The sequence below is a fragment of the Panicum hallii genome, chromosome 3, assembly GCF_002211085.1.
Source record: "Panicum hallii strain FIL2 chromosome 3, PHallii_v3.1, whole genome shotgun sequence".
Lineage (NCBI taxonomy): Eukaryota > Viridiplantae > Streptophyta > Magnoliopsida > Poales > Poaceae > Panicum > Panicum hallii.
The window spans coordinates 18,664,828-18,678,129 of record NC_038044.1 but is presented as its reverse complement, the minus strand read 5'-3'; the positions used below and the strand labels follow the sequence as shown (position 1 = coordinate 18,678,129).

Here is a 13,302-nt window from a genome sequence, read left to right as displayed (position 1 = left end):
TGGACGCACGATGTCCTCCCCACGGACGGCGCCAAACTGTCGATTCCAAAAATGGCTGACAGCTAAACCTACTCGAAGTGTGTATCGCGTGTCGTGATCGGATGTGGCCTAGCACCTAATGAATCAAGATTTATACTGGTTTAGGCAATTGTGCCCTACGTCCAGTCGGGGGTCAGTCGGTTGTATTGCTTGAGCCTAGGTGCTCGTGAGAGTTAGGGAGTTATAAGCTTTTGAGCGGAAGCAATGAGATTTGAGAGTCTATGGTTCAGATCTATCGAGAGATCGCCTCCCTTTCCTAGGCGGATGACCCTCCCTTTTATAGTCCAAGGGGGGCTCCACTACATAGGAGCTAAGGGTGTAAGGATAGAAAGAGAGGACTTCCGACCCCGCTGGTCAGGGTTGTCAGCTTCGTCGGTCGGGTCTTCCCATCCCTTCGGTCGGAGTTTTCGCGGACCATCATCCAAGTCCTGCGTCGTGGGACAAGCGTCTTGTCGTGTCCCTGCACGTCATGCTTCGTTGGTCGGTGGTCATGGGGCGTCGATAGGTATGGTATGACTATCACGCCCCATCCCTGGCGCCTTGCCCAGCCACTCCGTCATGATGGGGGGCGTTCCGGTCGTATCACGATGACGTTTCGCCCCATCGTTTCATGAGGATGGGCATGTAGAATAGTGGCGCTCTGTTGTCACGGTAGAGGGGACTGTAAACCCCGTGGAGGGAGTAGTTGGCCATGTACGACAGGTTGACCTCGAGGCTCATCCTTATCCTCATACCTATTCCTGGGCCCGCTGGTAAGCCGGGCCTGGCCTCCCGCCCAGCCTGCCGGTCGGGGAGGCAGGCACGTGTACGGAGGAGCCCAGTCGGAGTCTCCGGATCGGAGCCTTGGTACGGACCCGATCTCTGACCGTTCCCACAGTTGGAGATATGGGCCCTTGGTCATCCCGACCAAGTTATCAGTCGGGGTTGTGGGCCGTCGGTCCAGATGAAGTTGTCGCCTTACAGACGGATGTTTGTTCCAGACGTGACCTTGGACTGGTCAACAAGAAGTGAGCCCACTGGTTACCTAGGTCCCTATAACCGTCAGTTGATAAAAAAGATTTAACTTAGAATAACCTCAGATTCACTTACCCGCTAGAGAAAAATGAATCAATCGCTGTAGCTACAGTCATAGCTTGGCCTCCTACAGAGATGTAACAAAAAAGGCTAAAATATGTATCCGCACAGACTGCTAACATTTCCTGCGGTCTAGTTGGAGAATCTCGTAGATTTCTTATCCTGGTATCATTGTCCGCTCCATTGTAGTGCCCACCATTATACACGGAAGGTACGCACCAAAACCGTGTTCATGTGGAGACTTCTAAGCGCCCGTCCGGGTCACCAAGTCGGTCAATGCAAAGCGCTCTCTCCATAAAAAAAAGAAAAGAAAAGAAGCAAAGCTCTGTCTGTCTCGGGTCCATGCTGCCGGAACGATACTCCCAAAACAACCGAAATCGCACGGAAATTGTCCCGTCACTCCGTGTGAACCACCCCCAAATCCCTCCAACAGCGGGTGAGCGCGGCACGCACGGCCGCGGCCACCCCCCACAGCCGTTGACCCCACTGCTCCTCACTCTCCCGTAGTCTCCTCAGCCGCCCACCAACCTCGCCCAGCCTCGATCCCCGTCCGGCGAGATGGTGGAGGCGGTGGCCGGCTGGCTGGTGTGCCCGATCATCAAGATCGTCATGGACAAGGCAAAGTCCTGCGCCTCCGACAGGATCAGGTGGCTGAGCGACGGCGTCCCCGAGACGCTCAAGCGGTTGGAGAACTTGCTGTACCAGCTCCGCGCCGTGGCGGGCGCCGTCCAGCGGCAGGGCTCCCCGGACAGAAGCGCGGACCTCCGTGCGTGGCTGCAGCAGCTCATCGACGCCGTGTACGAGGCCAAGGACGTCCTCGACGACTTCGACGACTCGGTCCCGCCGACTGAATCCCCCATCGCCAGGTTCGGCAAGCGGATCTTGGGCGCCGACGAGCGCGTCAACAGGCTCAAGGATGTCGTCGACAAGCTGGAAGCCGTCCAAGCTACCTCCCGGACGCTGATGCTGGCGGCGGTCCATGGGTCCGGGTCGGGCTCCGGTGATCTGAGCGGCCACCACCAACCGCACGGCGGAGCCACGGGCTCCGTGCGCCACCACGAGCACGAGGTGTTCGGGCGCGACAGGGAGCGGCAAGACATGGTGTCCTGGCTCGTCGGCACGTCCGACGGCGACGCCAGGTCCGTCCCCGTCGCCGCGATCACGGGCCATGGTGGGATGGGGAAGACCACGCTGGCGCAGCTCCTGTTCGAGGATCAGAAAGTGGTCTCCACCTTCGACCTCAAGATCTGGATCCAGCCTGATGCCACGGACAACGAGTTTGAGCTCGCCAGGCAAATCCTGCAGTCCGTCAACGTCGAAGTGCCGGGCGGCATGAAGAACTTCAACTGGTTGCAGGTGAAACTCCAGGAGGAAGTCTCGTTACGCAGATTTCTGCTGGTTATCGACGACGTCTGGAACTGGAACAGGGAGGACATAAATGGGCATGCCTACCGAGAAATGTGGTCCAAGGTGCTGGCACCCATCAGCCATGGGAAGGCGACGGGGAGCAAGATTGTGATCACCACTCGCCAAAAGATGGTGGCAGATTTGCTGCACGCAAGCAAGGAGGTCTGGCTGGATGACTTGCCGGCCGATGCCATCTGGTCGCTGTTCAAGAGGTGCGCCTTTGGTGAGGACAACATTGATAAGCAGCCTCAAGCACTGCAAGACATTGGGAGGAAAATTGCCGAAAAGCTCAAGGGGTCACCAATGGTAGCAAAGGCCGTTGGACAGATGCTGGAAGGAAGCCGCAGGGTCACCCACTGGAAAAGGGTGCTTGACATGGACAGCTTTGACAATGTTTCCAAAACATTAGAGTTGTGTTACCATAATTTGCCAGAACACCTGCAACCATGCTTTGCAATCTGTAGCTTATTCCCAAAGAACTGGAGGTTCAAGCGTGATAAGCTGGTGAAGATATGGATGGCTCTTGATTTCATCCAGGCAGATGGTGGCAATACCCAATTGGAGGATGTGGGGAGCGATTACTTTGATCAGCTTGTGGACAGGTCCTTTTTCCATAGGCAAAGGGTAGGGCGTCGGAGGTACTATTACATCCATGACCTGATGCATAATTTGGCAGAAAAGGTTTCTCAGTTTGATTGTGTGAGAGTCGAAGATGCAACGAAAAAGATCCCAAAGACAATTCGGCACGTATCGGTGTCCAGTGATAACATAGCACAGCTCAAGAGCCGATGTGAACTCAAAAGATTACACACATTGCTGATTCTCAAGAACCCTTCCTCTTCGTTGGATCAACTGCCAGGTGATCTTTTCATAGAGCTGAAAGGTCTTCGAGTTCTCGGTTTGGAAGGCTGCAATATCGTTCGTCTATCAGAAAAAATTGTGAATCTTAAACACCTCAGATACCTGGCCCTTTGCAAATCAATCACCAGGCTTCCACAAGCAGTGACAAAGCTCTATCGACTTCAAACCTTTAGTAGTCCTAAGGGGTCTGGCCTCGAGGTCCCGGCAGAGATCGTAGACCTGAAACGCCTGCGACATTTGGATATGGATACATCGAAAATCACTGGTATTGGGAAACTGGTTCACTTGCAGGGTTCAGTTAAGTTCCATGTTAAAAAAGAAAAAGGTCATACTTTAGGAGACTTGGATGGTATGAGTGGTCTTCGCAAAGAGCTACATATCAAGAACCTTGATGTTGTAAAGGATAAGGAAGAAGCCTGTCAAGCTGGAATAAACAGGAAGGAGAATGTTAAGGTCCTGGAATTAGAATGGAATTCTACCGGTAAGAGTGTGCCATCTGATGCGGCTGAAGTCTTGGATGGTCTCGAACCGCACCAGTATGTTAAAAAGCTTATTATTAGAAGATATCATGGTAACAGGTCACCAAACTGGTTGAGTGAAAGCTTGAAAGCGAGCAACTTCTACATTAAATACCTGCATTTGATCAACTGTAGAAAGTGGGAGGCCATGCCTCCTCTCGGGCAGCTTCCGTGCCTCAAGGTTCTGCAATTGAAAGAGATGACTTCAGTGCAAAAAATCAGCTGTGACTTTTATGGAACCAAATTGACTGGATTTCCATCATTGGAGGAACTTGAATTTGATGATATGCCACAGTGGGTGGAGTGGACACAAGAAGAGAAGAACATTGAAGTGTTCCCTAAACTCCGTAAGTTGAGGCTTTTGAACTGTCCTGAGTTGATTAAGGTGCCTCATCTTCCTCTATCCGTGAGGAAGGTCACGGTAAAAAATACAGGTTTTGTTTCACAACTGAAACTATCCTCCTCCTCACCATCAAAAGCGTGCAAGTTTGCATTAGATACGTGCTCTGCCACCATCCTCACAAATGGCTTAATGCATCAGCAACAAGTGGAAGCAATTGCTACTTTGACTCTGAGGAACTGTGAGGATGTAAAATTTGAAGAGCTTGAGGTGCTGACTTCCTTGAAGAGGCTGCAAATATCTCATTCAAGCATTAATGATGAGCAGTTGGACACTTGTTTGAGGGGTTTACAAGGGCTTACCTGGCTGGAGATATCAAACTGCAACACTATCACATGTCTTCCATGGATGGAAAGTTCAGAGTGCTTAACGAAATTTCATGAGCTACGCATTCAGCAGTGTCCTGAATTTTCCTCTCTACACTCACTGCCAAGTTTTGCGGCACTAGAAAGTATATTGATCGAAAATTGCTCCAAGGTCACAATGGAATCTTTCCCTACCAACTTTAACAACAATTCTCTTAGAAGACTGAGTATTATGAATTGTGCTGAGTTGGAGTCGCTGCCAAGTGGCTTCCCATCTTCGCTGCAAGTTCTTCATCTGATTGGGTGCAAACCAACTTTGATGACCCAACTTCAAGTCAAGGATGGACCAGAATGGGATAAAATAGCTAGTATTCCCTTTAAACAAATCCGCTGATTAGAAGCTTTTTATTCAAACCAACAGGTATATGGTGTGCTGTTTTGAAGTTTAAGTTTTTGTTTCATCATAAATTGAGAATGCCATCTTTCTTATGAAATAATATTTGTAATCCATGAAACGTAGGATTGTGCCTTCTAGAGTTATATGTATCGAGAATGTCATCTTTCTAATAACATAATACTTATAATCAATGAGATGTAGCACTGTGCCTTCTGATGTTATGCTAACAGTATTCACCTTCCCTTGCAAAATTTTAAGATCACGGAGTTCACTTCCATCACAGTGAAGCTAACAATTTATATCTGAAATCCTATTATGCAGGACAAAGGATACGAGATGAAGCATAGTTGACCACAGCTTGTTCTCAGCTTGAATTATTACTTAGTGTTTAAAAATTGTACTATAACGAATTTATTGTGTCTGTGTGCCCACATTGGCTTAAAGTATGTTTTTCATTTATATTTCTGTAAAGATGGTGTTTGTAAACTGCCATTTGGTGCAATTTATTGAGTTGTGAACAAATATTATCCTCAGCTAAATCAAACTTGTTCGTTTACAACATACAAGTGGGATTTTCTTTCATTGCAGAAAACTGCCTTCTGATCTGCTTTACAAAACAGAAATACTTGTACTGACTCCCGGCTAACTACTAACACTACTGAAAAGGGCAAAATGGCTTCTGCCCCTAATTCCACTAACCCAGAGGAGCTCATAAAAGGACCCAACTATTATTCAGTGTATCTCTTTCCGAGCCCTATGTGAGGTCCGTTGCAGATGATAAAAAAAGCAATTTTTATAAAACTAAGTTGCATTTAGCGAGGGCTCATGCCCCCTTTGTAGTTCATCTTTTATAAATGGGACCTTGCAATCAGGCTCCTTGCATTTAAGGAACTGCTTGCTATCTGGTATGGCCTACGGAAAACTGAAATGCACAAAATCACAAAATGGAATCCACAGGCCATCAAAGCAAAACCGCATCCTAAATGTAGTCCCAGAGTACCATATCTTTACTTCTTTTCTTGTAGAAAAGGAATAATAGCGAACACAACCAATGAAAAACAAAAATACAATACCTTACAAAATGAGAAATCAAAAGGAGAAGAAATGTAAAGGAACTATACACAGCTTGTGAGGATACAAAAATTAGGCAGAACTGGCAGATACTCCAGCAATTGGGAGCTTTAAAGGCCACAAAGTACCATCCTGGAGATCAGCAAACAAACCAATAGGGAACAGTTTAAATTTCCGAAGGATGTGAACAACCAGATTCTTGATCCACCAAATTGGAGTTATTCTGACACCAAATCACATAAGACAGGTTGCGTCCAAATGAATTATAGAGCTTGCAGGTATTGAATTGCTCTTCTCTCTCAAAAAAGAAATATGGCACTTCATGTTTGCTCCTGGATCATTTGTAAACTTTGATTCTGAAAGCACACAAGGGAGCTGGTCATGTTATTAACCAATCAACTTTGCAGGTTAATGCTCTGACCATAACGCTGTCACCTAAGAAGAACGAGTTCAACTCTTATGCATAGCCTTACACATCAATCCTTAATTGACCTAATTTCCATAGCATGTTTTGAGATGTTTAACTGTAGCAAATTTGCCAGCACCTCCAGGATGGTTATCATGGAACAACTATACAGGTAGCACCTCAAGATATTGAAGCCTGTATATGTTCTTGGGAAGTTTGTTAAGTCATACTGCAGAATGCTAGGTAATGGAGATGAACCAACTGACCAATAGTTTTTGGTAACTCTGCAATATCAGATTCACTTAGATCCAGGACACGCAAGTTCTTAAATTTGGCCAGAAGTTTACTAGGGAAATGTCTTGAGGATAAGGACGAGCTTCCGAGAACTAATAATGTCCGCAGCCTTCCCAACCTGTATTTGCTCTTCAGCTGTGGTAAATAATCAGTTGAGACAGATAGGTGACGAACAGTTGGTGGAATCACAACAGGAATGTCCTCATTAATTTTCATGCAATCTTGAGCAGAAAAATGCTGTGCCAAAATGTGCATTAGGTCATCCAGGAAGTAATATGTTTGGTGATCTTTATTTGCAGACCCAAAGAAGGACCGTGATAGGAGATCATCAAAGTATTTGTACCCTAAATCTTCCAGCCTTTTCGCTTCTGTTGGTGGTTGAACGAAACCGAGAGCTATCCACATTTTGACCAACTTATGTCGATTAAACCTCCAAGTCGTTGGAAATATGCTGCAGTACGCAAAGCATCGCTGGAGGTGACCTGGCAAGTGTTGATAACTGAGTTGGAGGGAGGAGATAATAATATTATCACAAATTTCTGTGTCCATCATTGCTCTCCATTTCCGTGTGCTCCTGGTGTTCCTTAGCATTTCTCCAATAACTTTGGTGGCCAAAGGTGATCCCTTCACCTTTGCAGCAATGGCTCTCCCAAACTCTAGCAGCTCGGGAGGAAAATCCATGGTTTCACCACTCAAAGCTGTCTCCTTCAACAACAACAAACAATCTGCAACTTTTAATCCATCAAGTGTGATCATGTATGCAGCATTCAGAACCTCTGCTACTAGCTTCATCCGAGTGGTCACCAGGATCCTGCTCCCGATTGCAGCAGAGCTAAGAGGTGCCAACACTTTGTTCCACACGGCCCTATTCTCCAGCTCAGTCTTCCCCTCGTCATTCCAAACATCATCAAGAACTAGGAAGAACCTCTTCGACGCAACCACTTCCCCAAGCTTCTCCTGCAACCTTTCCAAACTATCATCGTAGGATGTATCATCTGCACCACCAATGGACTGCAATATCTCCCTGGTGAGCTCAGCTTCGTCCAACCTATCCCAGAGGCAGATCCAAGCTCTAAGATCGAAGTACCCTTGAATCCTCGCATCATTGTAGACGCACTGAGCAACCACGGTCTTTCCCATGCCTCCATGGCCAACCACTGCAACAACTGGCGCAACCGGACGACATAATTCCTCGCCATCACCGACGAGCCTGCCGACTATGGCGTCGCACACTTGGTCACGCCCAAAGACCCTCCGCTCCGCGAGGACGGAGCCCGTCACGCGGTTCGGCGATCGCACCCCGCACCCCGCTGCATGGCCAAGCCGCAGCCGCTCCGAGTCGTCGCGGACGCAGTCGAGCCTCTCGGCCAGCCGCCGCAGCTTCCTGTCGGGGCCAAGGAGGGCGGCACCGACGCAGCTGGAGATCGCGGGGCCGGCCAGGCGCCGGCGGTGGAGGTCGTCCAGGAGGTCCTCGGCGTCAGCCACGGCGGCCCCCAGCTCGGCGAGCCAGGCGTGCAGCGCAGGGGCCTCCGCGCCGCCGGGCGAGGGCCACGCCCGGCGCTCCAGCTCCCGGGCGACGGGCTGGATCCGGAGGAGCGCCGCGGCGAGGTCCGCCAGGCCGGCGTCGCCGCGGGACAGGGAGCGGGCGCGGCCGGCGAGCGCGGCGAGGTCCTGCGACACGGGCCACGGCGCTGGCGGCGGCGCGGGCATCGTCGGGAATCGATTTGGCTGGCTGCGGGGCTGCCTCGTTGCCCGTTGGCACGGCGATGGATGAAGTGGGGAAATTTTGGGTGGGGATTCTTGGTCGTCGCTCTCGTTCCGCTTGGTTGACTTCGCCCAACCCTTGGTCCTAGTCTAACGTCGCTTCAGACTTCAGCTACCGGGCGCGGTGAGCCGTGTCAGGGACAACGCGGGAAGCAGGACCGTGGTGTTGGGCCAAACTGGGCCGCATGTAACCGCAGGCAAAGCAAAAGGAAGCAGTCGGACCAAGCGTCGAGCAGAATCGTTGGATCCTGCGAGCGAACGGCGGATAGGAGGCGGCTGCTGCCTGACGTAGCCGGGGGAACTTGCAGTCTTGCACAGGATCCGGTTCCCGCCCTTCCTCGCCGCCACCGCCGTGCGCCGCCCCTCCTCGCGGCCGCGCCGCCGCCACGAGCCCGAGCCAGGGTTCCGCCATCAGCGCCTCCGTCGGCCGACACTCAGGGTTTGAATGGCAGGGGGGTACGGGTGGATGAGGTACTAGCCACCTGGGCAGCTCAGGCTGCAGGACAAACAGCAGGGCATAATTCCATTTCAGCAGCTCCGTGGGAGTTTGCAGGTATGGCAGAGGCTGCTGCTAGGCTCGACGTGCCAGCACCAACCCCACCGCCCGCTGCGGTGGGTGAGGAGGAGAGAACTTGCCGCGGTGTCTTCATGGAGTTCATGACCAAGTATTTCATCCTTTTTGCACGACCTGAATCTGTTTCCTTTTGGGACTGAAATCTCATTAACGTGCACTGTGCCGGCTCTTCTATCGTGACCCAGGGTGGCCCGGTTCGAGGAGTTAGCTGAATCTGGGGAGCGATTGCTTGTGAGGTTCCATCAGGAGCTTGGTTAGTATCTCTGATATGCTTTCCTTCCCCTTTTCTGGGCACAACTAATAACCCGTGAAGGTTCAGTTTATATGATTCATCATTATGCCTTTACTCTGTAACATTGTGAGGGTATGTTGTACGCTTGTACTGTTTACGGGTAAATTTTCCTCAAATGAAATGGCCATTGAATTATCTTTTTGCAGAGTATTTTCGAATTCCACAGAGTCCTAAAGAATCACATGTCATGAGTCAAATAGTTAAATCTAACTGCTCTGGCAGAATGAGGTCATATCTTGAAGCTGGGTGCAGGCTTCACTGCCAAAATATCTCAAACATAAATCAGCGTGAGTTATATAGCCTTGCTAGTGAAAAAAAATTCTTATTCTTGCACGTTAATGGTTGATATGACTTGCTTATCTAAACTCACTCTGTGCATATTTTTTTTTTCGAACTGAAGCAGTACTGACTATGCAAGGTTCAGACAGTATACTTATATCTCATATCGTGATTCTGAGAAAATTCTATATGTGTTTTTCTTTGTTGAAGTATGAGCTGTAAAGCTAATCATTTATTTTTAGTGATACCTCTATACCCTTTAATCAGTTTGGCATTGATTTTTTACCCCCTTGTACCAGTACACTCGTGTGAAGATGGACTTAAGGATCATATAAACAAAGGTACTTGATTACTTCTTACCTTATACGAGTTTTGTTTGTTAATATTTAATCTATTCAGTATTCACAAGCAAGCAATAGTAAAGCATTACCGCACTGCAATCTTGGAAAATCTACAAACTGCTTGAGTGGCCAGATGTACTCAGATTTGTTTATATTTGTCATGTATTGGTATACATGGCTGTTTGGCCCAACGTCCACAGTTTTTCCCCCCTTGAGAATAGGAAGAAGTATCGCTACCTTTCCATTGATAGACATAGGGAAACATTTGGCTAAGTTATCCATCGATGTCATTTAATTGTCATCTTCGATTGATATTTTAAAACTGGAGCTATGTGTTTATATATTTCCTTATCATGTTTGTGGAACTCTTGGCTCTAATTGACATGTTGTTCTGTTATTTTTTTCTAGTTATGAATTTGCTTGAAGAGCTTGAATGTCTAGTCGATGATGTCTAATGGCATCACACTAACAGCCAATTTAAGTGCTCTAAAAGTTTCAGACAGTCATAGCATCAAGAACAAGCTGACTACTGAATCGTGCATCATTGGGGTAGAAGTTTCTGTTCCAATATTTCCTTTTACTAGTCCTTTACATTCAGTGTTCTTTTCAACGGTGAATACCTTGCTGTTTACAATGATGAAGTGAGGTGGAAACTGGCGTTACTTCTATTGCAGGAAGATAAAAGTGCAGATCAATTGGACAGTGATGTATTGCTTGTTACTGTGATGGTCATTGTTCGCAACATGTTGAAGCTTGACTACACGATGCAGGTAAATTGCTTCCATGTCTCAGAAGGTTCATTTACTCTTCTGCTTTACATTTTGTGGCATCCCAATTCTGTGTCTTTCACCCTCTTGATTAGTTAAGACTAAATTTCTCTACAGGAAATTATTGTCGGTGCATTATCCATAAACATGCTGCCATTAGAGCTTGAAGGATACTGCCTCATGTGGGATTTGCGCCCATACATTGATGACGACATGATGCATCTTGCACTGGAAATGTGTCCATAGGGCATTCGCAGTTATAGCAAGAGGAAGAGGATGGAAGCAGCAGTTGCTATATTTGCAAAGACTGGAAGTGGTTGTTTGAGCAACTGAGCTTGAGTCTTGGAGTTGTTTCCCAACAGCTGAGATGGATGCCTCTGTATCATTTCTCCCTATCGAAGATAGAATCTGTTTATGTGGGATTATCTGAAAGTAATTTTACAGCAAATCCCCGCATGCAACGTTCATATTTATAGTGTAATGTTTAACAAGTTACTGGTTTGGAAACATGGCATTGGCAAAATCTTGTAGAAAGCACCAGATATACACGTGCCTTAAGAAAGTAATAAATACTCCTTCCGTCTCAAATTATTAGCCATTTTGGCTTTTCTATATACATAAATTTTGTTGTGCATCTAGACGTAATTTATATATAAGTGCATAGTAAAGACTGTGTGCCTAGAAATGCCAAAACTACTAATAATTTGGGACGGAAGGAGGGAGTAATACAAAAGCATGTTTATCTTGATCCCTTGTCCTCACACCTCACTGTCTCGCGCGCACGGCCAGCGTTGAGCCGCCTGATAGCTGAGGCCTGAGGGGCAGCGGCAGCAATGGTGCATGGCGGCATGGTGCCTTGTACTTGTACGTGCAGCAGTGCAGGTTACCAGTACCAGCTGTAGCTGAGATTGGAGTCAGGAATTAGCATGGAGTTGTTTCGCAAAAAAAGAAAAAAAAAGGAATCAGCATGGAATTGAGGCATCATAAGGGGTCTGTGTGCACATGAATGCGGTTCAACGGTATCTATGATTTGGATATCTCCACTGACCAACTTGTGACTTCTTTCCTCATTCAATTTTTTATCACTTTTGACAAAAACACCACGAGGCGACATATGTGCACCGGATTTTTTTCTTTTAGGTAATGGAGGCATCATCCTTCCGCTTCCCTGAAAACATTTGAAAAATCTGGGACAATTTGACATCCAGCACCTCAGAATATTCACAAGATTTATAAAAAAGAGCAAAGTGCACAAGCAGCACCTAAACTTAGGTTGGTTCAGGGGTGCCAACTAGGTCCTTGAACTATTAATTTGTATATCTAGGTTCCTAAACTTGCACAAAGTGGTCGATCACCTGAGCTCTCAATCCCTCAAATCAGTTCGGCGCACCTAATTTTTCAAACCCATCATTCGAATCACTAGTCCTGTATGTGAAACCCAAGTGTCATCCCCATCTTCTTCCGCACCCTATCCAAAAGCCATCATATCTTCTTTCCCACCTTATCTCATGATTAGAGCTCCAAGTCATTCATAGAGGGAGAGAGAGTGTAGCAATTGCATGCCATGACTAAAGACATATCTAAGTGATGCACATAGATAAAGCATATGCGAAGTACTGATATTCCAACCTTGAATGCCATAAGTAAGAGTTTAGAACCCAGATTTGCAAATTTAAAGTTCGAGGATCTAGGTGATGCATCTTACTTTTTATGAAAATCATGTAATCAGGGGCGGAGCCTGGGGGGTGCAGAGGATTTAGGTGATACACCTTACTTTTTATGAAAATCATGTAATCAGGGGCGGAGCAGGGGGTGCGAGCCCCCCTAGAGCTGCTGCACCAATGGAGACATGGGAAGGAATAGAGGAAAAAACTCGACCTTGGGGGGGGGAGGACCGCCCCACGGTATTTTGTTAAGAAAGAAGACCCTTTTCATACAAGCCAAGAAAATCCCCGAACCCCATCCCATCCGTACACAGTGCCCGAGACCCGTGAGAATGGGCAACCCACGCACACGGGGATCAGCGACCAGGGGCGGACCCAGCTGTGCTTTTGGCCATGGGGTGGACGAGGTTTTTTTTGCAATACCAGGGTTCGGACTCTGGTCGGCTGGCAGGCGTTGCTTTTGGCCATGGAGCGGATGAGGGTTTTTTTTTTCTTTTTGTGCAATACCAGGGTTCGGGCCCTGGTCGGCTGGCAGGACCAACGCCTGCCCAACCACTGGGCTATCGCTCAGTCTGCAATAGAGAGAAAAAAGAGGGAAGGAAAAAAGAAAAATGGAGATATAGAGAAGGAAGAAGGAGATCAGGCCCCCTCCAATGAATTTCTGCATCCGCCACTGCATGTAATCACAGCCCTCGATAATGCATGTCTGTGTCATTTTTTTTCTTCCTGACCACGCCTGATGCTACCTGATAAATCAATGGTCAGAGTCAAAACCTTTGACTGCCGTGCACACAAGACCAGGCCTGTGGACCATAGAATAGTTCCAACTGGCAAAAGTGCCTCTTTACA

The 13,302-nt window shown here is 47.8% G+C and overlaps 2 protein-coding genes and 1 pseudogene across 2 annotated transcripts; 2 read left to right on the top strand and 1 right to left on the bottom strand.

The window, feature by feature from the left end:
• Positions 1-1,453: 1,453 nt before the first annotated feature.
• Positions 1,454-5,562, top strand: LOC112884364 (putative disease resistance protein RGA3). The gene is made up of 2 exons (XM_025949742.1): positions 1,454-5,025; positions 5,323-5,562. The coding sequence occupies exon 1, from the start codon at positions 1,672-1,674 to the stop codon at positions 4,996-4,998; it is 3,327 nt and encodes a 1,108-aa protein (XP_025805527.1). The 5' UTR covers positions 1,454-1,671; the 3' UTR covers positions 4,999-5,025; positions 5,323-5,562.
• Positions 5,563-5,962: 400 nt separating this feature from the next.
• Positions 5,963-8,636, bottom strand: LOC112884365 (putative disease resistance protein RGA3). Its single transcript, XM_025949743.1, has one exon. The coding sequence runs from the start codon at positions 8,480-8,482 to the stop codon at positions 6,698-6,700; it is 1,785 nt and encodes a 594-aa protein (XP_025805528.1). The 5' UTR covers positions 8,483-8,636; the 3' UTR covers positions 5,963-6,697.
• Positions 8,637-8,733: 97 nt separating this feature from the next.
• On the top strand, positions 8,734-11,280 carry LOC112884366 (annotated as a pseudogene).
• Positions 11,281-13,302: the final 2,022 nt, after the last annotated feature.